We start from the raw sequence: 27773 nt of genomic DNA, 5'->3' as shown, positions 1-27773 counted from the left end.
CTGGCTGGGACCACCTCCATCGCTCTCTCCAGGGTCTCGACGGTCTCCCTCCCCCAGACGCAAAGGGTATGCACCAAGGGAGTGGTCTAGGTCACCTTCCCAAGACCAGTGCTTATACTGCCGTGGTCGCCCCTACCACGCAGGGCATAGACACCATCGGCAATCTACTAGGGAAAGATCCCTACGAACGATCTCGTACCCCCAAGGGCAATTGTGACCGGGGACAGAGACTTAAGCATCTCAGGGGGGACTGGTTATGGAACCCCGAGATTTTTCCTCGCACACCTCTAGTGAGAGGGTGTACCATCATCAGCAGGAACCGGAAGGGTCCAGAAAGACGTACCCCAGCGGTTCCTCGCTTTCCTCCCCGGATGAGGCTACGGCCCCGGGGGGCGTCCATCCTCCGGACGATCTCAAACAGTTCCAAGAGCTGTTTTACGAGGGTGGCCTTCACGCAAGGCTTCCAGACAACAAAGGTGCAAGAGCAACACCATAAGCTCCTCAAAAATCTGAGACCTCCGGCCTCCTCCAAAATAACAATACCGCTGATGACGCAATCTTGGAGCCTGCCACTATGATATGGCAGACTCCTGCGACTATTCCGCCTGTCCACAAAAGAGCGGGGGGAAAAAAAAAAAAAAAAAAAAAAAAAAAATACTTCGTGCCCACGAAGGGCATGGAGTTCCTGTTCAGCCACCCACAACCAAATTCTTTGGTGGCGGAGTCGTCGCAACGTGGGGGAATAAACAAACATGCCAAAAAGCTAGAGCTGTTGGGCAGAAAGGTCTACTCCTCCTCCACGCTACTGTTGCCAATGGCAAATTACGCAGCGCATCTAGCGAACCATAATTTCAACAACCACATTAGGTTGACCTCCCTCATGGACTCGCTTCCAGAGGGCACGAAACCAGTGCTCAAGGCCATCATCCGACCATTTTATAACCAGTGGCAAAGGATCACCACAGACACATGGGTGCTGGAGATCATAGCCACGGGGTACGCCATCCCCTCCCAGTTGCTCCCACCGCCATGACCTCCACCCGGGGCCCCACCTCCAGGAGACCTCCCATGTAGCGAGGCTCAAGCAGGAGGTAGACCATCTCATGCTCGTAGGGGCAGTGGAAAGAGTGCCGGAGCAACTGCAAGGGAGAGGGTTCTACTCGAGGTACTTCCTCACGGGGAGGTCCATCTTAGATTTTCGAGGCCTCACCGGTACCTGCGCAAGCAACGTTTTCGGATGATCACAAACGCCTCCATCCTTACGGCACTAGACGATGGAGATTGGTTCGCAGCCCTCGACTTACAAGGTCCTACCGTTTGGGCTCTCCTCAGCCCCCAGAGTCTTCACCAAGACCTTGGCAGTGGTGTCAGCCTACCTGCACAGACAGGGGGTATTTATATTCCAGTATCTGAATGACTGCCTACTCAAAGGGGCCTCAAAGGAGGAGGTACTACGCATAATATGTGTCACAGCAGGCACGTTCTCTTCGCTCGGCCTGCTTATCAATCTGACAAAATCAAAGACAGACCCCACACAGGACATAGAGTTCGTAGGGGCACGCATAAATTCTATTACAGCGAGGGCGTATCTACCAGAGACTCGCTTTCGGGCCATCGGCTCCCTCGCGCAAGGCTTCACCTTCAGCCCTATGGTGCCGGTTCTGACGTGCTTACAGCCGCTGGGCCACATGGCAGCAGCAACGTTTCGTACAACAGAACGCCAGGTTACACATGCGCAGCATGCAGCATTGGCTGGCGAGCGTATACAAACCGGCAGCACACACTGTTCACAGGATGGCGTCGCCCACAACGGAGGTGCGCAAATCCCTGCAATGGTGGGTAAACCCAGAGAACCTGCTAACAAGGGTACCCTTCCACCAACCACACGTATTGGTTTTTCTTACTACAGATGCCCCCCTCATAGGGTGGGGAGCACACATGGGCGAAGAGGTGACGCAAGGGCTGTGGTCCTCTATGGAGCAGTCACTGCACACAAATATACTGGAGCTCAAAGCAGTGTTCAACGCCTGCAGACACTTTCGAGACCAACTGAAAGGCAAGGTAGTCGGGATCAGTACAGACGATACCTCCACCATGTTTTATATAAACCGGCAAGGAGGAGCTCGGTCCCGTGCCTTATGTGTAGAAGCAGTCCGGTTGTGGAACTGCTGCATCGCCAACAATGTAACCTTGAAAGCCTCGTACTTACCAGGCGCTCGCAATGTGAAGGCAGACCAGCTGAGCAGGCGTTTCGCACTCACGCACGAGTGGCAGATCCGTCCCGATCTGCTGCAACCGATTTTTCCACGCATGGGGTTTTTCCCCAGATAGACCCTGTTTGCTACTCAGCACAACAAGAAGTGCCCACGATTCTGCTCCAGGGCAGGACTGGGATGGGGGTCCCTGGGGGACGCCTTCGCGATCTCATGGAGGGGCCCCCTGCTTTACGCTTTCCCTCCCACAGTGCTCATCCACAAAGTGTTGCAGAAAGCCAGGAGGGAAGGAACCTGAATGATCCCGATAGTCCCAACATGGGATCGACAGCAATGGTTCCCCCTATTCCTGCGCATGTCGGACCGGCCACTGAGGTCCCCTCCGGTGGCGCGGGATCTGCTCACGCAAGCCCAGGGGTCCATAGTGCATCCGCACCCCCAAAGCCTGCGACTACAAACGTGGTTAATCCATGGCTCAGCTCCCTAGAGAGCACATGTACGGAGGAAGTGCAGCAAGTCCTAGAAAGTAGCAGGAGGACTTCCACCAGGAAGACCTTCAAGCAGAAATGGACTCGCTTTACGGCATGGTGTTCTACCAAACAGCTAGCCCCCTTTCGGTGCCTATGGCTGTGATATTAGAGTATTTACTGGACCTCAAGAGAGGAGGACTCTCGCTATCCTCGTTTCAGGTCCACCTGGCCGCCATTTTGGTGTTCAGACACGAAGAGGAAGGGCACACGGTGTTCGCCCATCCCATGGTTACCAGGTTCTTCAAAGGGCTGGTAAGCCTATACCCCCCTCAGAAACCGCTTCCACCTCTGTGGAACTCGGACCTGGTGCTTAATGCGAAAAGGGGACCACCGTTTGAGCCTTTGGCCACGGTTTCCCTCCGCCTCCTTATCATGAAGACGACCTTTCTTCTCGCAATCACGTCAGCTCGCAGGGTGAGCGAGCTTGAGGCAGTTATGGCAACGCCGCCCTGCGCTGTTTTTCCAAGGAGGCGGTAACCATACGGCTGCATCCAGCCTTTGTTCCTAAAGTTTCTTTCTGAGTTTCATACTAACGAACCTATTGTTTACCCTTGTTTATCCAAAGCCTCATAACTCTAACAAAGAGGTGCGCCTACACCTCCTGGACGTGAGCAGGCGCTAGCTTTCTATATGGACAGGACCAAGTCCTTCCGGAGAACGGATAGGCTCCTAGTCTCTATCGCTCCCAAATCAAAAGGAGAATGTCTCTCTTCGCAGAGAATCTCTAAGCACATCGTATCTTGCATAAAAATGTGCTACAAACTCAAAAAGACTCCTTTACTGGCCACGCCCAGGGCTCATTCCACTAGGGCGGTGGCAGCATCAACAGTCTTTTTTCAAGGGCGTTGCGCTAAAAGACATTTGCAGAGTGGCGACCTGGTCATCCTGTGACACCTTCGCCAAACATTACGCCCTTCACAGGGTATTCCAAGAGGATACCCGTCTCTTGGCAGCGGTCCTCTCGGGGACAAGCTGCACATAATCCGATTACCCACCTCCTATCTTGGGTTACTGCTGGGTAGTCACCTAATGTGGAGCACCCACGGGGACACTCGAAGAAGAAAGAAAGGTTACTCACCATAGTAACGGTGGTTCTTCGAGATGTGTCCCCGTGGGTGCTCCACTACCCGCCCATCCTCCCCGCTCCGGATCTCTGTTTAGTGTTTTGCAGGAGCATCCGAGGCGGTTGGTCAAGGAACTGGCGGGGACCGGATCGCGCACATGGCCGGGAGCGCGCGGGGGAGCGGCGCGCACCGGCGCATGCGCGGTCCGGCAGAAACTGCTTGGAAGATCCGATCTGCGGCGCCGGGCGAGCCCGACACCTAATGTGGAGCACCCACGGGGACACATCTCGAAGAACCACCGTTACTACGGTGAGTAACCTTTCTGTCTTGGGATATCTGGCTGTTGGTTGGAAGTCCCTAACGCTGCTGTTTTGTTTTCATCCTGCTTTCAAAATGATCTCTCTTCTTCAGCGCTGTCCAGGCGGGGCTTGGTCGGAAAGACCAACAGCCCTGCAGGAAGCTCACGGAAAATCTCTAGGCCCAGCTGGCTTTGCCGAGAAATGCGTTAGAAATCAAAGATCTCCCACTGCTGATGCATTTGGCTGTGTTCAAGGAACTGTCATCTCCTGATCCCTGCTGGTTCTGATTTTCTTTAAACAGCCACAGTTTCCCCTGAGGATTTCGGTAGGGGGGATGTGGGCTGGTGTTCTGTCACTGGGCGCTTCTGGGAGCAGAGAGCATCCTTGTTATGGATGCTGCCGAGAAGCTGGTGTGTACAGAGATTAACGTAACAAAACTGGGAGAGCGCCAATTTCCTGCTGCAAAAGTGACAGGAATGTCATCAGAACCCTGCTGGTCCCAGGGGGGCCCCCCTGCCTGGAGGATCATTCTGTGTTGGGAGAATTCTGAATCGGGTAAGTTGCAGTATCAGAACGTCGGGAGCTACTTTACCTCCCAATTGACTTGCTTGTCAGATGCTCCATAACAGTGTGTTCTCAGCCTTTTGAACACCAGGGACCAGGCTTGCTGTCGTCCTAACCCGTGTCCGGGGATCTCCATATGACACGTGCATTTTGGTTGGCATTTCAATGCAAGGCTAGTTCAGAGGGTTAGCGCGCCCTGACCACCCTCAACTCTAATAGTCTACAGCGGGGTTCAGCAACCTTTCCGAGGCAGTGCCGAAATTTGCCCTTTTAACCTCTATGTACGGTCCGAGTGCCGGAGATACTTTTTAAAGTCACTAAATAGTCCTATTTACGACAGCTTCATTAATAAATAAACGAAGATGCTTTACCGTTTGTCTTTAAGTCCCTATCCAGCCAGGTTTTTTAAATACCTAAAATGTCCGGGATTTTAATACAGGTTGAACCCCTCTTATCCCGGATTTTCTGGTCTGGCAACATCCGTGGTCCTGCCGGACCAGGGATGTTGCTGAACCAGGGAGCCACAGAGTTTGCTAGGGATTAGGGACTTAGGCAGCCCCATAGGCTGGGTGGGGAGCCTCAGCACCCACGGGCACAGAGCTGCTGCCGGCCCCAGGTGGGGAGCTACTGCAGGAGGCTGCAAGTGGGGAGGAGGGGAGGGGCTGAGCTCCCACCGCGTATCGGCCCAGCAGGTGCTGGGGGTTGCGAACCCTGGCCTACTGCAGGGGTCTAACCTCTGTAAAGCAAGTGGGTGCCTTTCTGTAAAGCATGTAGAGGAATACATGTTCATTATCCCAAGGGCTTATCTCCTCTCTTGGACAGATCCACAGCTCAAATTTATGACCCAGAGGACTGGGGCAGGGCAAGATGGAAGGTCAGATCTCTAACTGATTGCTTTTTGTTGGGGTTTCTCATGGATTTACCCCCAGCGTCCCAGGAAAGGATGCACCGTATCTTTGATTTTCATTGCTTAAGATGACTTGCATTCCAGCAGCACCCAGCATGTGGGATGTAGGCACACAGGAAGACACAGTCCCCCCCTCTCCGAGGAGCTTATAATATTGGGCCAGGTCTGTGCTTGGAAGGCTTTTCTGTAGAGCAATATGCAAGATTGGTTGCAAATGAGCCTGGCGAAACCCATCGCGCCTTGACAGGACAGCTGTGTCAGCTGAGGTCTGTAGTGTGGTGAAACCTGACACTTGTACAGACATGAGCCTGGATCCTGCATCTGTACAGAGGCAAAGGACTCCCTGCGTGCATGCAATTGCAGGATCAGGGCTGCTGTCTGTGTGTCCATTCAGCTATCATAGGACATGTGGGCTGACCCAGAGGAACGGTTCTGGGGCGCCATATGCACCTATGACACTATCAGACTTTTCCACGTGTGTAAACTGGATCCTAAGCGGAGTAAAACCACTGGTAAGTTTGAGATCTCGTGAGTTACTGAGAAAAGTTCTGCTCGGAACTCGCCGATGGTCCGTGTGCTGTGACGCTGAGTGCCGGGGGAATAGATTGGATTGTGAAAGTCCTTGGTGAAGGTTTGCGTTTCCTTTGGGTTGAAGCGTTACAAAGTTCAAATAGCGCTCAGCTGGCAGGAATTGTCGTTGCTGCTTTTCGTTTTGGCTGCTCTTTTGCCTCCTGACTGTAGTTACAGATAAACTAATTCAGATGCCTTTGCGGAGGCCGCAGGCAGGGCCAGCCTTGAAAGTCATCGTTTTAGGGGGTGAGCGGAGCTCGGAAAAGGACTGGCCACCGCTGTACATAACCAGAGACAATAGGAAGGTTAAGAGTTTTGGAAGGCAGAGAAACCTGCCGTTATTAATTGTGTGTGTTTGCTGGAGTTGCAGACCCACTCTGCTGGGTGCTGTATGAATACAGGACAAAGCAGCTGTCCCTCCCCTCTTGTATGCCCTGAGTTGCCTGTCTTTTATCAAAGTCAAGTAAGTATAAGTTTTCCCTTTGGGCGGGCGATCCAATAACAAGAAACCTGGCAAAAGCTGGCGCTGGCCTGATCTAGACCGGCACTTTTGTTGTTATAACCATTCAGCAACATCAGAATACTCCGTAACGGGGGCAGGAGGTGACGGGTTCATTCACCAAGCCAGTAAATCAAAGCAGCAAAAAATCCCCTTCTTTTTCTGCTGCATCCAGCTGCCAGCCTTCCCAGAAGCCATCCCCAAGCTGGCTTTTGCCTCCTGCCCCACAGGCCAACGTTACCCATTCAATTTAATTTCAGCTTTGAGATAACAAACCCCAGCCAGTAACCCACAGGCAGCTACACGCCCCGAAATAAACATTGAAAACCCTCGACTCTGGACATTCCAAGTTCTCCACTACACCCAGCTCAACCGTGCACCCTAATTCAGAGCTCCGCCTGAGCTCGGAGAGCCCCAGCAGTCATCTCATATTGCAAAGAGGTGCGTTCTACAGCCATAGCTGCGTGCCTGCTCTGTCTTGTGTATCGCAAAGACAAGAGAGAAGGGGTCAGATTTCTCAGTTGAATTGGAACTTTGGTGTAGGCGCAAAGGGGGAAACCCCAGGTTTTTACCTGCTGCGTGTATTCTTTTCCACAGCTGAAGCTATTGATGGCTAGAGGCAAGATGTTATTTGTACAGAGTGGTGCAAGTATGAATTTCAAGCAGGGCATAATTAATGAGCAGCAGGTGCCTTTCCAGGTGCATGAACCAGCTCCTGGGTTTTTTGTCTCCCAATGCATCACTTTACCACACTGTGGTTTTGGCCTGGTCCTTAGGCTGCAGTTATGAAAACGAGGGGCAGTTCGGGGGCAGTCTGGCCCCCTTAGGTCATGAACTGTTGCACTGCAGGCAGGCCTGCTAATGAGAGGCGGGGAAAGCTGCCACAATGTCTTGCAATTCAAAAGGACCCGGCGCTCCCAGCTGCTACAGCAGCAGTGGTGGTGACTGGAGCCCAGGCCCTTTAAATTGCTGACAGATGGCACTGAAGGGCTGGTGGGAAGAGAGGCTAGCCCCGCCCCTTTCGTCCAAGGCCCCGCCCCCTCCAAGAGAGAAACCCCACCCTCCTTCCCCCCCTTGCCCTGGGGCCGGCAGTTCTTTCAGACCCTCTGATTGCAGGTGGTATGTTTCTAAGCCAGGGTTTCCCAAGTGGGGTTCTGCGAAGTGAAAATTAGGGTTCCATGAGAAAATTCCATTGCTAGAGCTGACTCCTCTGTGCCTCCCTGCCCTGCCGCTGCTGAAACAGTAGAATGAAATGCGATTGGTTTATTGGCCGGCAGGGCAGCGGGAGGGATCCAGCTGTTAAACCAACTGAATTTAGTTCCATTGTTTCAGCAGCAGCAGGGCAGGGAGCCACAGAGAGCCCCTCGCTCACCACTGCCTGAGCGGCCACATCCCTCCAGTGGGCATGGCTCGGCTCAGCCCTGCCAGCGGGACGCCTCCACGCCAGCCTTTCTTCTACTGGGTGCACGTGGCTGCCCGGCGTAGGCTCCCCAGCCAGCGCCATGGATGGGTTAGTCCTGGGGTCCAGTTTGGGGCTGAGGCGGGTTAATCCTGTGGATGGGGATAAAGCTAGGGGATGGGACAGATTTGGGGGCTGAGGCAAGTAAAGCCGGGAGATGGGGGTCAGGTTTTGGGGCCGAGGGGGGCAGAGCCTGAGAATGGGGGTTCTGCACAGTTCTTTTGAGTTGAGACGGGTTTCGGGAGCTAAATGAAATCGGGAAACACCGATCTAAGCTTTCTGACTGGCCAGATCCTGTTTAAAGCAACAGGGCCAGCTCCCTCCCTTCGTTAGACTTGGTGCTTCTGTAGGAGCAATGTGACGTTGCAAGAGCCATATGCAACCTGGTTCCAGGAAAGAAGAACGTACCATCTGGGAGCCCAGCGTCCTCCTTGTTTGCTCTCCATAATATTGAATGCGGGGGGCTGCGCCACACAGGGTGGTGAGGACCCGGTTCAGCACAACGCGGTATGCATGGATGCCAATCCTGCAGGCATCCATGTGAGTTCGGCAGGGGGTTACCGTGTTGCCGTCAAAGCCAAGAACGTGTTGTGCAAATACCACCTGCGAGCATCCATGTTGTTTTCCGGCCCTAAAACCTGGGTTTGGAACCTCTGTGGTGTCAAGTAGCTGAGGGTCTGTCCTCTGTTGTGTAGAGGGAATAGCAAAAGAAACAGTCGTGGTGGTACTTCAGGGATTAAAGCCCTTTTGGGGAGAAGGGGCTGATCGGAGCCTTAAGGCTCTCGGTGCACCATGACTTCACCCCCCTCTAGCATGTAATTCTGTCTCTCTCCCGCCTCTACCCAGCTTCGAAACACAGAGGAACGGCTTGGTGTTCATCTATGACATGGCCGGCTCCCACTACACCAACTTCGAGCTGGACCTGAGCAAGAAAATCCTCAACCTGCTGAAGGTAAAGGACCGGGGGGAAGTGGGAGCTGGTCGGTGTTCTCTGTGTGGCTCAGCTGATTAGCAGAGGGCTCACAGCCCCCCGCAGCTGGCAGCGTGTGTGTCTATTGGGGGGCCCATCTGCACCTGCCTCGGTGCACAGAACGAAATTTATTCCACACGTGGGTGGGGTGGGGGAATAGAGGGGACTTTGGCACTGATGGGAGGAGAGGCTCTCCTCCCTGTGCCACTGTGCAAGCTGTTGCCGGGGGTAGAAAGGCTCGCCTGCTGAGCAGGGCACCAGGTTGGGATCTAGGTTCTGTTCCTGACATGGACACAAACTTCTTGTATGAAACTGGGTAGGTCCCATCATCCATCCTGTACCACAGTTCTCCCTCTGTGAAATGGGTACAAGGGCACTGTCTGCCTCTGAGAGGTGTTATGGGAATAACACCGGGTTTAGAGATGAGATGGCTGTGTATGTCCCAAGATAGCGGCTGCAGAGTGAAGCTGTTCTCACTGAGCCCTGCTTTCCTGTAGAGCCTGAGAGTTGAGAACACTCAGTCATCACCCCTCTTCACAAGAACAGGAATCAAACCCTTTGCCAGGGCTAAAACCAAAAAGAATGGGGGTGGGGTACTTGTGGGAAGTCACTACCTCTGTGGTGACTTCTTTCCAACACTGGTCTCTTGGCTTTGCTTAATTTGTTTTCCGAAGCTACGTAGACTGAGAGGCAGTGTTGTCTAGTGAGCAGAACACAAGACAGCACTGGGATGTGATCTCGGTTTCAGATCTGCCATCGGTGCGGTGTATGGCTTTCGGTTAACGGTGCCATCTGTAAAGGGCGAGAACTGTGGTTTCCCCTGTGGGCATTTGGAGGGTTGGTTCGTATTGTTTTGGGCATGTCAGACCCACTGGAATTCATCGGGAGAGGCCTGCTGACTTTCGGGGGCGCGGGAGGGCAAAAGGGGCGGATGCCCTGGGACCCAGCAGTTTAAAAGAGCTCCCAGCTGCTTTTAACCACCAGAGACCCCGTGTTACATCTAGCCCCAACCCTTCCACCCAAGGCCAGGCCTCTCTCAGGAACCCAGAGCCACCCAGGGCCTGGCAAAGTCCATTGTCTGCCTTGTGTAGGAATCTTGCCACTGACTGAGCTTAGATTGGGCCTGTAAAGTACTCTCTAATGTGACATGTTTTGCTGTTACTATACATCTGCTTCCTGGGACAGTGGCTGAGCATGTTGTAGTTAAAAACAGATGCAGGGTTTTCTGACATGTTTGTTTCCACTATCCTGACAATGACTGCTTGCCAGAAAGGAAGTATTACTCATGGAAATTTCACCCCAAAACTTGCCTTATAAACGCGTAGACAATTAAACCACAACCGTAGTGTGTTCTGTGTCCATACAGGAAAACCGTAACAACCCAGAACAATATAACTCTTAAGCCTTAAGGGGGGAAAAAAGATTCCAAAGTTCCAGGTGTGTGTAACACAGCCTGGCATTTATAATGTGCCCACAAGAAAATAATCAAAGCAGCATGTTCTTTCCTCCAATTAAATTACCTCTTACTGTGGGGCCCTTTTGGCTGATTTCAGTCGGAGCATGAGTTGCTGGCTGGGAGCAGGAAGGAGAAAGCACGGGTCGAGGTGGTGGTTTTAAAATGCATCCTGTGCCATCCGCAGGGAGCCTTCCCCGCTCGGCTGAAAAAGGTGTTTATTGTGGGCGCCCCCATGTGGTTCCGAGTGCCCTACTCCATCATCAGCCTGCTGCTGAAAGAGAAGCTGCGAGAACGGGTGAGTGAAACAGGCTGTGTGCGTGTGGAGGCGTTTGGCAGGGGGCGCGTGGAAACCAGCCCTGAATTCGAGTCCCTGCTCTGGGGAAGTTGTCCATAACCAGGGTGTGTCACGCAGGGAGACTGAGGCACCCCTCGATGTCGTGTGATCGATGGGCCGCAGCAGAGGCTGCGGGGTCGTCTTTTCCTAGCGTGCCAGCCCACGCCTTCGGCAGCTGCAGCATCTGCCCTGCAGGAGATTGCAAACAGGAGCGCCCTCCGTCACAGCCAGTTTAGCCCTAAGTGCTCAGAAACGGGCCTGATGCTTGAAAGTGCGAGAACGGCCGCTCGCTTGGGCCTGCCTGCGTCCGTCCCAAAGTGCTTCCGTGCTTGCGCAAACAGCCTCACCTGCACTCAGTCGGCGCAGCGACGTGGTCTCCGCTTGGCCAAGAGCCTCCAGCTGGACTCCTGCCTTGGTGTTCATGTGCACGAGAACTGCACCCCTGGGCCCCAGTCCCATCAAGGGCCCCGTTGTGCCAGGCATTGTAGAAACACGTAGGAAGAGCTTCTTAAGACAGAACTGAGCCCTTTTGCAATCTCACCCTGTTCTCAGCCATACAAGAAAGGTGGTAAACGAATGATGCTGAAAGCGAACGTTAGATGGGTTTTATCACGTGTGGGAGGGTGTGTGTAAGAAGCCACCCATCGCCTGATTTGGGTTGCTGTGCAGCAAAGCATGGAAGCATGCATAGAATCATAGAATCCCAGGGCTGGAAGGGACCTCAGGAGAACATCGAGTCCAGCCTCCTGCTTCAAGTAAGATCAACCCCCACTAAGTCATCCCAGCCAGGACCTTGTCAAGCCAGGACTTAAAAACCTCGAGGGATGGAGAATCCACCATTTCTCCAGGCAGCACGTTCCAATGCTTCACCACCCTGCTGGTGAAGTAGTTTTTCCTAATATCTAACCTACACCTCTCCCTCTTCAACTTCAGACCATCGCTCCTTGTTCTGCCATCTGACACCACTGCGAACAGTTTCTTACCCTCCTCTCTAGAGCTCCCCTTCAGGAGGTTGAAGGCTGCTATTAAATCACCCTAAGTCTTCTCTTCTGTAAACTAAACAAGCCCAAATCACTCAGCCTCTCCTCATAGGTCTTGTGCTCCAGCCCCTTAATCATTTTTATTGCCCTCCACTGAACCTGCTCCAGCAAATCCACATCCCCTTTATACTGGGGGGCCCAAAACTGGACACACTATTCCAGATGTGGCCTCACCAGTGCTGAATAGAGGGGAACAACCACTTCTCTAGATCTGCTCAAAATCCTCCTCCTAATACACCCTAGTATGCCGTTGGCCTTCTTGGCTACAAGGGCACACTGTTGGTTCATATCCAGCCTCTCATCCACCATAACCCCTAGGTCCCTTTCTGCTGTACTGCTGCTAAGCCAGTCAGTCCCCAGCCTGTAACAATGCTTGGGATTCTTCTCCTTGTTGAACCGCATCAGATTTCTTTTGCCCCAGTCCTCCAATTTATCCAGGTCACTCTGGATTATCGCTCTCCCCCTAGTTTCGTGTCATCCACAAACTTGCTGAGAGTACAATTCAGTCCCTCGTCCAGGTCATTAATAAAGATGGTGAACAACACCGGCCCCAGAACCGAGCCCTGCGGCGCTCTGCTTGAAACCAACCGACATCCAGATATTTAGCCACTGACCACTACCCGTTGGGCCCAACCGTCAAGCCAAGGAATTTTAAGTAGGTGAATAAAGCCATCAGCAGCAGTGTAACTACTCGCATGTACATGCTTTGCTGGTACGGGGTCAACCAGAATTCACATGTAGCCTTAAATTAAAGACCCAGGCCTGATTTTTCTGGGCGGGACATGGGGCAATTAGCATACTGCTGATCATGTTCTGATAGGCTAAACGGAAGGGGTTTAATTTGCAGCCCTTTGATTAGACTTCTGGGCTTTTCCTGCAAGAGCGGATTGTATCGTGCTCATGTGCTATCTGTTTTAGATTTTCCCTTCTCACGCAGCAACACAGTCTACAGGCAGTAAAGTGATGTAGGGGGTTTCATTGCTTCCAATGGCTAGGGTGTTTATATTGTCGTCCAAATTTACTGTCAGGAATACAGCTCCTTACTTTCGCTTTCAAGAAGGTGATATGGTACAATCATCTCACTCAGAGGCCTGACCTTGAGTATTGGCCAGTAGGATCTAAAATACATATAATACTCTTCACCTTCAATTTCTAGGGCAGCCCACGAGTTCTGTTCATCCTCTGGGGTCTGAAGCCATTTCTTTCTTTTTCCGAAAATAAGGACAGTTTTTTAACTTCCTCTTAATCCACAAATGAAATTGTGTGTTCAGACTGTGAAACAGCGCAGCATTGCATTTCCAAGCACAGGTTGAACCTCTCTAGTCCGTAATGCGCTCGTCCGGCAAACAGCCATGATGCGGCATGCTTTTAGTTAGCCAGATGACCACTTACCATCGGCATTGTCAAGTTTCCCATGGTCTATAAAGTTGGTTTCCAGCCACCAGTCCTGGCTCTCAGTATTCTGTGCGGTTGTTCAGCTGTAATTTACCCTCGAATGTCTTCTAAGAGCCCAGTAGGCAGGGGAAGTGTTGGTGATACTGCTGTACATGCTGACTTCCCAGCACGTTCTCTCGTTCGGCACCGGTCAGGTCCTGAGTGTGCTGGGTGAGAGAGGTTCAACCTGCACAGAAATGTACGGGCTTCCCACAGCCCCCCAAAGCAGGCAGAGCTGTGTGGGCAGCGTGCATGCCTTGAAGGCGTCCTTTCAGATAACTATCGAAACGATGATGGTCGTGTGAATCGTGTTCCTCAGCCAAAGAGGACGTACGGCTTGTCAGCCTCATTAGTGTCCTTAAATATCATGGAACCTGGAATTTAATGCTCCCTGGGTCCTATGATGCTGCTGCTTTGGATTGGACCTGCCCTCCTACATCTGCCTGATTGGAGCAGGAGCCTTGTATGAAGAACACCCTCCTGAAGTGCGGGCAGCCATCGCAAATTCAGCCTTCTAGGGGAGAAAGGGGGCTTCAGACCCCAGTCCTGCAGCAGAGGAAAGGCAGACCCCCCCGTGGGAGACTGCCAGAGCAGCCTCGTTCCCTGAGAACAGATTGCTACGCCAGGGAGCTGCTCAAGGGCCCTGGTGTGAGGAGTTTCCCAGGCCCTACGATGGCTTCAGGACCGGGGAAGTTATCGCTTCGCTTCATAGCTTTAGCTAGGCAGAATTATGTCCCCTCCGACCTGCCTGCTGTCTCCCGTGTGCGGGCCGTGTCCAGTCCACGCATGGCTTGTGTTTCACCCCATCCCATCTCGCTCTGGTCCCCCAGGTACAGATGGTGAAGATGTCGGAGCTGAAGGAACACCTGCCCCGGGAGTGTCTACCCGAGTACCTTGGGGGATCCCTCAAGCTGGACCCTCTGAGTTGGAACTGCCGGTTCCTCCCCCAGCAGAATGGCCACCCAGACCCGTTGGACGAGCTGATCCTGGTGCCGCTGGCTTCCCCACGCGATAACGGCTCGGTGCACGTTCCGGGGCCCAAGTGCATGACTGTCCATCAGCTGATGGACCACGTGAACCGAAAGCAGAAGCGGGGAATCTACGAGGAGTACGAGGACATTCGGCGCAGGAGTCCCGCCGGGACCTTCAGCTGCTCCCTGTGAGTACGCACGGAAGGTCCTGAGGCACGGCCGTGGCGGTGTCGGAGTCTGCAGTGGGTGGTGGAGGGCGGAAGGATGGCTTACATAACAACGAGGTTAAAAATGGGATTCCTAAGACCAGGATGCGGTTTACTGTGCCCGTATCCACTTCTCAGCAGCCTTGCCAGAGGAGAGCAGACCTGCCACCAGCCCAGCCTCCTCTTCCATGGCCTGGGAGGGCAGGGCCTCCAGCTGAGAGGGCCGCAGGTCAGCTGTGGGCAGTGGTGAAGGTTCAGCCTGGCTCAGTGTCGGATTGCTGACTTGCTAGTGCCAACCTAGAGTACGTGGGAGAATAAAGCCACATCCTCGGCATCCTTGCCCGACTCACCGGAGAGAGGAGCTCTGTGTTGGCTTGACCTTATCAGCCCAATAGACGGGTCTTTCCCTAGGAGAGGAAGGCCCTGGGTCTGACGGACAGCAAAGCTGAAACACAGGCCCATGGTGTGATCTAGAACAGAGGCCGTCCCTGTTCCCAGTCTGCTCTCTCCACCTCACGTGTCCTGCCTGTCCTCCTGTGCCCCACAGAGCTCCATATAACCAGGAGAAGAACCGATACGGGGACGTGCCATGCCTGGACCAAACTCGGGTGAAGCTGACCAAGCAGTACAGCCGCTCTGAGGTAAGCAGGGCAGGGCCATTTCCCTCGCTCTCAGCCATCTGACCAGTCCCTCCCCTTCCTTCCTGGGTAGCAGGTTACATGCCTGTGTGCTTGGGAGGGTGGTTTTCCCAGCCGGGTCAGCCTGAGGGCCGTTCCTGGCCTGGCGTTTGGACAGCAACGCCTCAGAATGTGCCAGAAACCCCTCCAATGTCCCGTGTTCCCTCTAATCTCTCCCGTCTGGGTGTAGAATTTTTTCCATGTGTGGAATAATTTTATGTGCACTGTGGTGAGTGCCGATGTGCACCACCCAGAGAAAAACAACATGGCTGGGGGCGTTCTGCTAACCACCTGGGCAGCCTTTGAATCTCTCTGGAGTGGCCACACATGCACCCAGCTTGCAGGGAGCACTGGTTGGGTCCCTGGGCTGGAGAGAGGGCCCTTGCCAGAGAAGGACATTTCAGATCCATTCAGCATGTCTGCACTTCCTGGGGGAGGGAATGAAGAGAGCCCGTCCCAGGGCAGCCTCCGCATCCCTTCCTGGGAGGAGAGGCCAGCCTGGTGGGAGCAGGTTGCAGGTCCCCTGGCATTACTGCCCCAGTACACCAGGCCTGTGTGTTGGCAGCGGAGCGGCTGTAAGCACTGGGCCGTGGGCAGATTGTTTTAGAATAGGTCAGAAGCAAAGTGCTTTGAAACTGGCACAAACCTGAACACTCTCTGCTCGATGGCTGAGCTGGCGGAGGTGCCTCCGGTGAGGGGCTGGGAATACCTGGCATCTATGTCTCTCCCAACCTGTGTGCATAAGACTCTTTTTGTGGCCCAGCTGGTGGCTCTCCCAACCCTGGGCATGCCTCCTCCAGCCGGGGGCAGGGTGTTATGCCCTGGGGGCGGGGCCTCCTCCAGCCGGGGGCGGGGCTTTATGCCCTAAGAGGTAATGGTCTGCATTCCCTTTTCTTTCCAGCTGACAGACTACATCAATGCCAGCTTTATGGATGGCTACAAGCAAAGGAACGCATACATTGGGACGCAAGGTAAGCGCCTGCTGAACAGAGAATGGGGTCAGCGCTCTGTGGTGGGGCCCGTGGGTGGGGCAGGCAGCTGGCCCCTCGCTGTTCGCACGCAGCTCCTTTCAGACCCCCAGAGGCTGGGGGGTGAGTGTGTCTTGCACTCCCCCTCTCTGTGCCCAGTAGATAGTCCCAGCCTTCCCCTCTCTGGCCGCTGGCACCAGGTATAAAGGTGCCATTAGAAGCAGGGACGGGCCATGGAATAGACACGTCCTTCTCGCTGCCCTGGGGCTTACGGAACATCTGCCTGCCTTCTGAGGGATGATCCACGGCCCAGGGTCTCAGGGAAGGGGGTCCTGGCAAATCTATCTCCTGTTACTCCTATGGGGCAGTCATGGAGCTGTCGGTCAGGGCACGGCAGAGATAGAATCACAGAACGTTAGAACTGGAAGGGACCTCGTGAGGCCATCAAGTCCAGTCCCCTGCCCTCACAGCAGGACCAAGTACTGTCTAGACCATCCCTGGTAGATGTCTGTCTAACCTGCTCTTAAATATCGCCAGTGATGGAGATACCACGACCTCCCCAGGCAATTTATTCCAGCGTGTAACCAACCTGACAGTTAGGAAGTTATTTTCCTAGTGGACAATCCTGAACCTCCCTTGCTGCAGTTTAAGCCCACTGCTCCTTGTCCTGTCCTCAGAGGCCCAGGGGAACAATTTTTCAACCCCCTTCTTGTAACACTTTTTAAAGTACTTGAAAGCACTGTCACGTACCCTCTGTCTTCTCTTTTCCAAGCTAAACAAGCCCACTTCTTTCAGTCTTCCCCTGTAGCTCATGTTCTCTAGACCTTTAATCATTCTTGTTGCTCTTCTCTGGACCTTCTCCAATTTCTCCACCTCCCTCTTGAAATGCGGTGCCCAGAACTGGACACAACACTCCAGCTGAGGCCTGATCAGTGCAGAGCAGAGTGGAAGAATGCCTTCTCATGGCTTGCTCGCAAATCACGTTTGCATTTTTTTTGCAACAGCGTCCCACTGTTGACTCGTACTCTGCTTGTGGTCCACTATGACCCTCGATCCCTTTCTGCAGTGCCCCATCCTAAGAAGTCCCTTCCCATTTTATATGTGTGAAACTGATTGTTCCTCCCAGAGCTAGGCCGTCATGGCGGATTTGTCCATGCAGCCAAACTTTAAAAAAACAAAGAAATGATTTTCTCCTCGGTAAGCATCAAATCACTCCTGTGCCGTTGCCTCCTCCAGAGCCCTTGCCCGAGTACGGACGCCCCTGTGGCTCCCCAAAGAAATGTGTTCAAGGTGATCACATGGTCTTCCCTGAGACAAACAAAATCCCCACCAGTAAAGCCAGCTGAGCAGTGGGGTGGGAGGTGTTTGCTGCTCTGTCAGTTCCCCTGCTGCTCTCCAGGAGCCTGGGGCGCATGTGGCAGTGGAAGCTGGCTTTTGTGGAGCAGCACCCGGGGATCCCCCGTTGCACCCTGACAGGTGCATCTGCCTCATGTGCCCCTAAATAAACTGAGGGTTAATTCATCACAGACATCCCCTGCACTGCATCACAGCACCGCCCTGAGCCACAGCTCAGAATTCCCCTGCGTAATCCATGCGACGTAGAGCCCCGGAGTCCCTCGCCGGGCCCCAGCTGTCCTGCACGGCCCTCTCCTGTCCTGGTCCCCGGCCTGTCACCACAGCCCTTCCCGGGGGGTGCAAGCAGGCTTCTGGCGGCAGAGCTCTCCACCTCCCCTCTGCGGGAGCATCCCTCACGCCCCCGGTTCATCTGGATCAGCCTTTCTCCGACCCTGGTGGCGGATGTCAGCAGCCAAGCTCCTCTGCCGCTCCTCCTGCCTTCAGCCTTCTCTGGCCCTGGCCGGCCAGCCAACCCACCCATTGCTCTTCACCCTTCTCCTTCCATCTCCCAGCCAGTGCTTCTCTTCCCAAGGAGCACCTGCTGAGCGCCTCAGCAGCTGTCCCCAGCGCTGCCCTCCGGCTTCCCGATTGACTCCCTGGGTTTTTACCTCCATGTTTCCTCACCTCCAGGTTGTCCCTTTGTTGGCCAACTGGGAGCACGAGCAGGGTGCTGGGCATGCCTCATTTACACAGGGCAGCCCACGGCGTGGCACTGGCCAGCCCTGAGGTGGCAGCCATCTACCCGGGGCAGCCCAGCTGCTGTTTCATAAAGAGCTTTCTTACCGTTTATGCAACATTCTCCCCTTCCCCCATCACGGGGCCTGGGGCAAACTGACCACCCTCCCTCCAGGCCTCCCCAGAAGCTTGTCACATCACCCCACTGCTCTTCACAACCCTCCTCAGGGCTGGCTGCAAGCGACTGAGTCATGGCTGGTAGTTAAAGGGGGGCTAGGAACACGGGGTGCAGATCTGCAGCAGACCAGCGAGAAACTTGTTGGCCATTTTATGCGTTCGGGCTACATGAGGAGGAGGAACGTCTCTGTTTTACAGTGGAGATTCACCTCTGTGTTGTTTTCACATGAGTGAAGATCCTTGTCATGCAACCTCTGTATTGAAGAGAGGCTGAGGGATTTGGGCTTGTTTAGTTTACAGAAGAGAAGACTTAGGGGTGATTTAGTAGCAGCCTTCAGCTTCCTGAAGGGGAGCTCTAAAGAGGATGGGGAGAAACTGTTCTCAGTGGTGTCAGATGGCAGAACAAGGAGCATGGTCTGAAGTTACAGAGTGGGAGGTGTAGGTTGGATATTAGGAAAAACTACTTCACCAGACTGGTGGTGAAGCACTGGAATGCGTTACCAAGAGAGGTGGTGGATTCTCCATCCCTGGAGATTTCCTGGCTGGGATGACTTTGTGGTGGTTGATCCTGCTTTGAGCAGGGGGCTGGACTTGATGACCTCCTGAGGTCCCTTCCAGCCCTAGGGTTCTATGATTCTATATATAACCTTCATTGTCATATAACTTTATATGAAGTCCTTTGTTGTATATCTTCGTATTATTCAGTCCTCTTACAGAGAAACTGTTTAGGTCATCTTCGTATCACCTCTGCAGGAAGCCTGTCTGCCTATAACCTTCATTTTCATGTAACTTAATATAAAGATCCATCAACTGGAGGTTATATACTCGAGAGAGACTCCATACAGACAGAGGTTGTGTGACGATGTCCTGGTTCTGTTCAGTTCCTTCCTGCTCCAGCCATGTTCTCCAGCCGCGCGTGCTGGCTCGGGGGCAGTGACTGCAGTGTGGATGGGAAGAGGGGGCAAGTAACAGCCACCCCCACAACCGTTGGTGAAGCTGGAGTGACTACATGTGCATTTAGAGCTAATTCTTCTGTGGGTCCTCAGTGACCCACACGAGGTTCTGCGGCAGCCCTTCGGGGTGGTTGTTTTCACTCGATGCTGGTTTCCAGGCGCCCAGGGGTCCCAGTGCTACCATTGTGGGCTGTTCCTGGGGGCGGCCGCATGCGATTGGCTGGTGCAACTCGTACAGTCCCTGGGGTGCTGGATGAGAATTGGTGAGTCTGATGCTTGTGCCTTTTCTAACGGGTGGTCTGTCCTGTCAGGACCGCTGGAGAACACATATGGCGACTTCTGGCGCATGGTGTGGGAGCAGAACGTTCTGGTGATCGTCATGACAACCAGGTGAGTGCATGTCGGCAGAGACCCTCTTGTGTGAGAGCTAAACCCTGGGTCCCCACCCGTGCAGAGATTTAAGATCCTGTGTCTCTTCTCACACAACCAGAGCTGGCCCACGGTGCAGCCTATGTGGGGTAACCACGTTTTGTTTCCTGAAATCCCCCCACCTGTGGCTTCAGGGTACGACACTGGCCGTGGTGCGGCTTCCTTCCTTTTCCACCGGCTGCCCAAAATGTCTGTCGTGGGGGTCTGCACTTTGAAAGCATCTGCCACGGTCTGCCCAAGGAGTGGCTCCGTTTTGGTTGCTGGCCATAATTTACACACAGAATCCCAGGGCTGGAAGGGACCTCAGGAGGTCATCTAGTCCAGCCCCCTGCTTAAAGCAGGATCAACCCCAACTAAGTCATCCCAGCCAGGACCTTGTCAAGCCGGGACTTAAAAACCTCTCGGGATGGAGATTCCATCACCTCCAGGTAACCCATTCCAGTGCTTCACCACCCTCCTGGGGAAGTAGTTTTTCCTAATATCCAACCTGCTCCTCTCCTTCTGTAACTTCAGACCATTGCTCCTTGTTCTGCCACCTGTTACCACTGAGAAAAGTTTTGCTCTCCATCCACGCCTAGATGCGAATATAAAAAGTTCATGTGGAGAGGGGTGGGTATGCGTGTGTGTGTAGAAACTTCTCTGAATTTCTATAGGTGCACGATAGAGTTTGTAGCTTACTTTTCCATTTCTGAAGCCCAGTCCTTTGGTGACCTTGCTCAGGTGACTTGGCCTCTTTACCTCCGTTTCCCCATGCGTAAAATCAGTAACACCTGCCCCCTGGGAGTTTTGAGTCTTGGTGGTTGTGTAAGAGGTTAGGATTAAGCCTGGAGCATCATTTTAACATTCTGGGGAATAGCCCATATGGGCGTGTCACAATTTTTTCCATATCTGAGAAGGGCAGGTATCCTGACATGGGGGGTCACCAGATCCAGCACCGCCCCATCTGCAGTCAGATGTGACTCCCGTGCAGCAGGGAGAACAGGAAGTTCTCGGGTGACAGGGACACAGCGTAGAACAGGCTTGTCAGCACAGAAACCAGGAGCAGTCAGTGCAATCTGTTTTGAGGTGAGGGGGCCCAGAGCCAGGACCCTGGTCCTCCTCCGTCTCCAGCCACATGAGACTGCCCCGCTCCAGAGCCCAGGCCCAATTCAAACCAGCCAGGCCCCTCCTTATCCTGTTTCCTGGGGAAGAAAGAGCTGGGAGGGCCATTGCCTATGTCTGAGAAGTCATCACTCCAAAAGTCCCCTCACTACTATGCACTGATACTGTGCCTAGGGAAACTGAGGCACACGCCCCCCCCACCAGGTTACTGCAGGACACGCATGCAACTTAACCAAGAGAATAAAATCCTCCCACACCCCACTGTGTCACAGCAGAATGACTGCAAACCCCGATGCCTGCTGGTGTCTGAGAGCCCCCTAAAGGTTATCATCTGCCCTGTCAGACAGGGCTCATTGTAGCCAATTTATGCCTTGTTCAGGCTTACGTGGTCCTCACCGCATCTGCTATGGCTGGCGACCTAATTTATTTGCTTAAATGAAAAGGCAAGAAAGGAAGAATAGCTGTGACCTCTGGTAAAAACAAAAAAACAGCCCAGTAGCACTTTAAAGACTAACAAAGTAATGTATTAGGTGATGAACTTTCGTGGGGCAGACCCACTTCTTCAGCCCATAGCCAGACCAGAACAGACTCCATATTTAAGTCACAGAGAACCAAAAATAGTAATCAAGGTTGACAAATCAGAAAAATATTATCAAGGTGAGCAAATCAGAGAGCAGAGGGGTGGGGAGGGGGGTGGGAGTCAAGAGTCAGATAAAACAAAGTATGCAAAAGAGTCCTTATAATGACCCAGGTAATTGGCATCCCCATTCAAACCACATGTCAGTGTATCGAATTTGAATGTAAAAGAGAGCTCGGCACGCTCTCTTTGCAGGCGATTCTTAAACTTCCTTTTCAGTAAAACAGACTTTCAGATCATTAACAGAATGGCCCACCCCATTAAAGTGCTGGCTGACAGGTTTGTGAGTTAAGAGCTTTCTGATGTTTGTTTTCGTGTCCATTCGTTCTTCTCAGAAGCATGTTTACTCTTCGTCTCTGATTTGCCCACCTTGATTACAGTTCTTCTGATTTGTCAACCTTGATAACTGTTTTTGGTTCTCTGTGCCTTAAATATGGAGTCTGTTCTGGTCTGGCTATGGGCTGAAGAAGTGGGTCTGCCCCACGAAAGTTCATCACCTAATACTTTACTTTGTTAGTCTTTAAAGTGCTACTGGGCTGCTTTTTTTGTTTTGATAGTATACAGACTACCACGGCTCTCTCTCTGTTACTATGTGACCTCTGGTGTACTTTCAAATGACCGACTGTCACCTGCCCTAAATATGGCCCCGGTCAGGGTGGATTACGTGGCCCAGCTGTTTGTCTCAGGGCAGTGTTTAGCGGCTGGACGTGTGGCTGCCTAGCACTGGGGGATGGTGTCACCTCCCCTCTAAACCACAGCAGAGCAAGTGTGTCTCGTCCTGGGCGGGGGCGTCTCACTCTTGTGAGTGCTGACTCAGGGCACACGCAAGCCATGGCACTGCTGTGACCCAGATGCCCTGCAGGGCAGTAGGCAACCCAGCTGGGATGGGACGACCCCTCCAAGCCCACCCATCTCCCACTCCCACCCCCTGGTACGTTATAGGCTTGAGGAGGGCGGCCGGCGGAAGTGTGGCCAGTACTGGCCATTGGAGAGAGATTTCCAGGTGTGCTACGGATCCCTCACGGTCACCAACCTGGGTGTGGAGAACCTGAACCATTACAAGAAAACCCTTCTGGAGCTCTACAACAGTGAGGTAGTTCCTGGCCCTTCACTGTAGGAACCTCCCCAGAAAAGAGCCAGAGGACTGGGCTGTGGCGGGGGTGGGAAAGGAGCCCATGGAGACTCTCGGCTCCAGTGTCTCAGGCGCCTGAGGAGACGGGTGGTCTGTGCCAGGAAGTGCCAGCGGCGTGGGGCGAGGAGAAGGGAGATGGGCCTGGTGGAGCAAGGAGTCTTGGCAGGCCGAGGACCGTGCGGTGCTGAGGGACTGCGCTGGCTCTGGGCGGTCGGACGCGGATACGGCCGCTCTGGGCTCCTGAGCCCTGTGTGGGAAGGGGACCCTGGGAAGGCTGGAGGAAGGGGGGCGCAGGAGGGGCCGCTCGGCGGCTGGGTGAGGGAGGGCTCACGCTGCCTGGCGTGGAGGGCGAAGGGGTGGAGTCCCTCGCCGGGCACGCAAGCAGGGGGGCTCTGCAGGGGCTGGGGAGTGCGCCGAACTGACGCCAGGGCTTCCTCATGCAGCACAGAGAGCGGCGTCTGGTCTCCCACTTCCAGTACTTGAGCTGGCCGGATTACGGCGTCCCGTCTTCCGCCGCCACCCTGATTGACTTCCTGGGGGCGGTCAAGCAGCAGCAGCGCGTGGCGGCCAGTGCCCTGGGGCCCCGGAGCAAGGGCCACGCCGGAGGGCCACCCATGGTGGTGCACTGCAGTGCTGGCATTGGCAGGACAGGTAGTGGCCTCCCGTTGCGGGGGCGCCCGGCAGACAGGACGTGGGGGGAGCAGCGGGCAGCCCTGCTGGCCACGATCCTGGCGGTCCCCGGAGGTGCTGAGAGCGGCAGCGCCTCTGTCTCCCAACTGCACCCTCCCCGCCCGCCGCCATGGCCAAGCCTGCTGTGAAGCCATGGAGAAGGTCACCCCACCCCTGGTTGTCCCTTTGCACCCGCCCCCGGCCCTTTCTCTCCCCTCCCCTGCTCCATGCCTTTCCCCAAGCCCCACTCCTGCTCCTGGGGGCCCTGCCCTGCCTCTTCTGCACCCATTGCATCCCTGCCCCGAATCCCCCTGCCCAAGAGATGCCACCTGGAGGGTTGCCAGGGGCCTGCTCTGGGGCTGGCAGCTGGGGTCCAGCCCTCCTGCGCTCACCCCCGGCTGCGGGCGAGGTGGGAAGGGGAGCCTGGCTCCTCTCTTGTGGCCCCTGCTGCTGTGGTGAGTGCCAGGGGTGCCCTGATCCTGCTGCCAGCCCCCCACCGCTGCCGGTAATCCCCCGGGCCCCGCTGCTAACATCAATACAGGGGGCTGTCCTAGCCAGAGCGCGGCTCTTCCACATGGCGGCGTGCTCCCAGCCGGGCGGGTCCTTGGCGTGAGACACGCATGGGGGCCCCTTTCCCTCCTGGGCACGTTGCCAGGGTGCGGCGCCCTCCTGGGAGCCTGAAAGCCTCTGTGGCCCTCGGGGAGGGGATCCTTCTGCCCTGCTCTGTGCGAATCCCTGGGGTGTGGGCAGCAAGCCCCCGAGGGGGGCTGCCGTTTTAGGGCGCCTTAGTTGGAGGCTACGAGCAGCAGCGTCCTGGGGCAGGGAGCGGGCTTGTCGGGTGTGTCCGAGCGGCACGGCAGTTTGATGGGCCGCCCCTTCCGCCCTTCAGGTACCTTCTGCGCGCTGGACATCTGCCTCTCCCAGCTCCAGGACACGGGCACGCTGAATGTGTCCCAGACGGTGATGCGGATGAGAACGCAGCGAGCTTTCAGCATCCAGACCCCGGAGCAGTACTACTTCTGTTACACGGCCATCCTCGAGCACGCTCAGAGAGAGGGCCTGCTCCTCCCTGCTCCCACACGGCCAGGCCAGGAGAAGAGCTAATGAGGCCGAAACCCGACCCGACGGCAGGGACTGGCTCTCCTGTCCGTCACGACCAGCCCGCCTTCCTCACGCCCGGTCCGGATTCAGCAGAGCCTTCAGCAACCAAATTCCTTCGTCGTAAGGCCCCAGTCGACCATTCCTTGGCTAGCTGGTTCTGACGAACGGCGGCTAGCCACCACTGGCTCGTGGTCTTAACTGTTGAACTGTGCCTTATTCAAAGCAAACGGCGGCTGCCACTTGCCGGGGTAATTAGAGCTAAGTAGGAAGAGGATCTGCCCCTCGGTCTGATTCCATTTTTGTGGGACCATCTGAAATCCACCGGAAGGACTTGACTTTAAATAAATATCCATTTCCAGAACCACCCCTAGCCGTGGGCTTAGGAAAGGCACCAGGGTCCGTCTTACCTGTGTCGGTCTGTATGTCTGTGTATATATAATATCTCCTCCGTGTCTTCAGGTCTAGCCTACATACGTATTATATAGATTCATATATACACGCACCTGATTCTAGCTGCTCCTGGGGCATAGTGTGGTAATAACATTTCCCTGCTGCGGGCAAGTTTTAACCTGCCGTTGGGATGTTCCTGGCTCTGGTTTGTTGGTTCCACTCCTCTGCTGCAGCTCTTGGAGACGCCCGCTCACTAGCGCGTGTCGGTGCACAGACCATGACGTGTGCTGTGCTGGTGCGTTCCTGGTGGAGCCAAGCGGTGAGCAGAAGCTGCATGAGGCCCAGCCACTGTCTTGTCGAGCCTTTACTGGGAGGAGGGCTTCAGAGGCAGAGCTTTCCCCTTGCTCGCTGTGACCAGGGGACCCAGCCTCCCTGGGCTGGAGCTGACTCAGCTGCCCGCTAGGGGGCAGTCGGTACGAAGTGGTGCAAGGCAGAAGGCTGTGAAGGGCTGTCAGAATAACGGGGCTTTTCCAAGGAAATCTGAACTCAACCCATGCTGGTAACTTGGTAAACATGGTGCTTTTCCAGGGACTCCCCCGCCGGCCTGTCTCCACCAGGCAGACGTCGTCGGAGGTGAGTTGCGGCTGCCTGAGTACCAAGCCCAAACCCCCTTTTAAAGCCAAAACCCCTCAGCAGCCGCTTTCCCTTCCTTGCCGCTGAGGCGGCGCCTGTCACTCAACGCGCAGACTCCATGCCCCACGGGCTGCTGGGATGTCTGACCTTCTCGCCCCTTCTTCCCTGCCCAGGGAGGTGAGGTTGGCGACTGAGCAGCCCTCGGAAACTTTATACTGTAATAAGCTCTCGGAATGTGCACCTTCTTATTTTTACAGCCTTTTCGGTTTGGTATTTAATGTTTGCTCCTTCCAGCCAGAGCCGGCAATCACTGTAAAGGTTCCCATGTGCTGTCGCATGGCCAGACGGTTTTTTTTTTTTTTTTTTGTATTGACGTATAAATATACCTACAGACGATCCATATGCTGAGCTTTGTCCGTGAAGCCACTCGGCCAGCGGGAAGGGGAAGTTGAAGTGAGGGAGTCTGTGGACGCAGAGAGGGGTGGGTAGGATTGTGGGTGTGACAGCCTGAAGGTTAGCTTTGTACAGGGGGGCTGGAGACGGTGGGAGTCTGTCCATCAGGCCTGCTGGGGGATAACCAGCACGCACCTCTCTTCCTCTCCTCTTGGCCTCAGATGAAGCTTGTGGCGCGTGAAGGCCCTCCTAGGCAGACCTTGGACTTAGTGGTATAACATCACTCAGACCCTTTGGGGCGGCAGAGAGAGAACCAGGCTGCTGCTGTTTGGTTTCCTGTTGGTTACGAATGCTTTAATTACGGCTTCATTTACTGCGCGTGTCGTGCTTACGGTACTTGCCTGGATAGTCCCTCAGGATGTCAGTTACTAAGAGGGGCAGCCAGCCAGAAGAATCCCAGGTACGTGAGTCTCTTTGTACTTTTTCCCTGGCTTTGGCTTTGTGCTCAATTGCCTTGTGGAGAGGTCGGGTGCAGGTGTCCGTCTCGGCATGGAAGGTGGGGTTCAGTCCAAACACCCCCTCGCCGGGAAGGAAGAGGGATGCACAAAGCCCACTGACTCCCCGCATCCCTGCCAAACTCTGGATGCGAAGGTTGAGAGATTTTGGATGCCTCTTCCATTGGTGACTTTCCATACAGAACCCTTCATCGCTTACAGATCTCTCGCCAGGCTCAGTACGAACGCAGGGCTGGGGTTTGATCTGCTCAAGTATATCGGCACAACCCTGAGGCTTACCATTGATATGGATTTTATTAGTAGCTAAAGGGGCCCCCCATGTGATCAGGGCCCAGCTGTGTTACGCGGTGGACATACACACTCCCTGCCTTGATGAGTTCACTATTGAAATGTACGAGGAGGGGGTGCGTAGCGAACAAGCCCAGCAAAGTGGTTTGCTTGTGGCTGTCTGGCAGGACAGCGTCACAGCCAGGGTTAGAACCCCAATCTTCTGGCCTAGGGCTCTGTGCATTGGACCACATAACCTGACACAGGCATGTCCTGTGCACACCCCCACACTCCCCCCCCCCCCCCCCGCCCCCGATGCTACGTGCATGCACCACCTCCCTCCATGCCGACCCCAGGAGAGGCGACATCAAAGAGCGGCGTGGGTCACCGGTGCATTTATGCACCCCAGTAAGTCCTGCTCTCCTGCACGCATCCACTGCAAGTGCCGAAAGGCCTGTGGATCTAGCACACGCCTGCCTGCTGGAGTTCACTAAGGTACGCGTGCCTGTAACTAACGTATGCATACGGAAGAGTAGCAGAGGGGTCGCCGAGTTAGTCTGTATCTTCAATAACAGCAAGAAGTCGGTGGCACCTTTATAGACTAACAGATATTTTGGTGCATAAGCTTTCATGGGCCAAGACCTACAGGTCTTGGCCCATGAAAGCTTATGCACCAAAATATCTGTTAGTCTATAAAGGTGCCACTGAACTTGTTTATTGGAGCGTGGCATTCTACCAGGGAAAGGCTGCCGTCCAGTGTAACCGCGCTGCTTCAAGGTCCGTGTTGCTTTCCTTCACATTTGTGAAGAGTTTATTTAAGTGGGAAGGTGTTTAAATTTATTTCTAAAGTTGCAATTTTTAATTCTGCCCCCCACCCCCGCCAGGGTGGAAGTTCTGCAAAGCGTCGCCCTCGCTGCTATTGTTTCTTTCATTTAAGGCTTTTAATGTCTGTCGCTGCTTTTTGCGAACCTAGTGCTGGCTGTTCAATGCTGTTTCTGTGGCAACCTTTGCCACCAGGGCAACAGGTGCTAGGACCCTGCAGGGAGCTGAAGAATCCTTCTGCAGCCTGGCAAAGGGAGCAGGTGGGTCTCATTAGCTCCAGCTCAGGAGAATAGATGCAGGGAGATCTGTGGCGGAGGGAACCA

At 54.4% G+C, this 27773-nt stretch overlaps 1 protein-coding gene across 2 annotated transcripts in view; it reads left to right on the top strand.

The window, feature by feature from the left end:
* Nucleotides 1–24826, top strand: part of PTPN9 (protein tyrosine phosphatase non-receptor type 9) — a 57801-nt gene extending 32975 nt beyond the window's left edge. The window contains exons 5-13 of one of the 2 annotated variants that reach the window (XM_075006926.1): nucleotides 8952–9057; nucleotides 10716–10826; nucleotides 14170–14498; nucleotides 15064–15157; nucleotides 16095–16164; nucleotides 19673–19751; nucleotides 22471–22621; nucleotides 23104–23311; nucleotides 24219–24584. In XM_075006926.1, the coding sequence (XP_074863027.1) occupies nucleotides 8952–9057; nucleotides 10716–10826; nucleotides 14170–14498; nucleotides 15064–15157; nucleotides 16095–16164; nucleotides 19673–19751; nucleotides 22471–22621; nucleotides 23104–23311; nucleotides 24219–24433 (1363 nt within the window). In that variant the 3' untranslated portion in view covers nucleotides 24434–24584. Of the gene's footprint in view, nucleotides 1–8951; nucleotides 9058–10715; nucleotides 10827–14169; nucleotides 14499–15063; nucleotides 15158–16094; nucleotides 16165–19672; nucleotides 19752–22470; nucleotides 22622–23103; nucleotides 23312–24218 lie in introns of both variants that reach the window. The other variant, XM_075006927.1, reaches the window with a different exon arrangement.
* Nucleotides 24827–27773: the final 2947 nt, after the last annotated feature.

The sequence above is a fragment of the Carettochelys insculpta genome, chromosome 12, assembly GCF_033958435.1.
Source record: "Carettochelys insculpta isolate YL-2023 chromosome 12, ASM3395843v1, whole genome shotgun sequence".
NCBI lineage: Eukaryota > Metazoa > Chordata > Testudines > Carettochelyidae > Carettochelys > Carettochelys insculpta.
The sequence above is the reverse complement of the archived record's forward strand: the minus strand, read 5'-3'. Positions and strand labels throughout refer to the sequence as shown.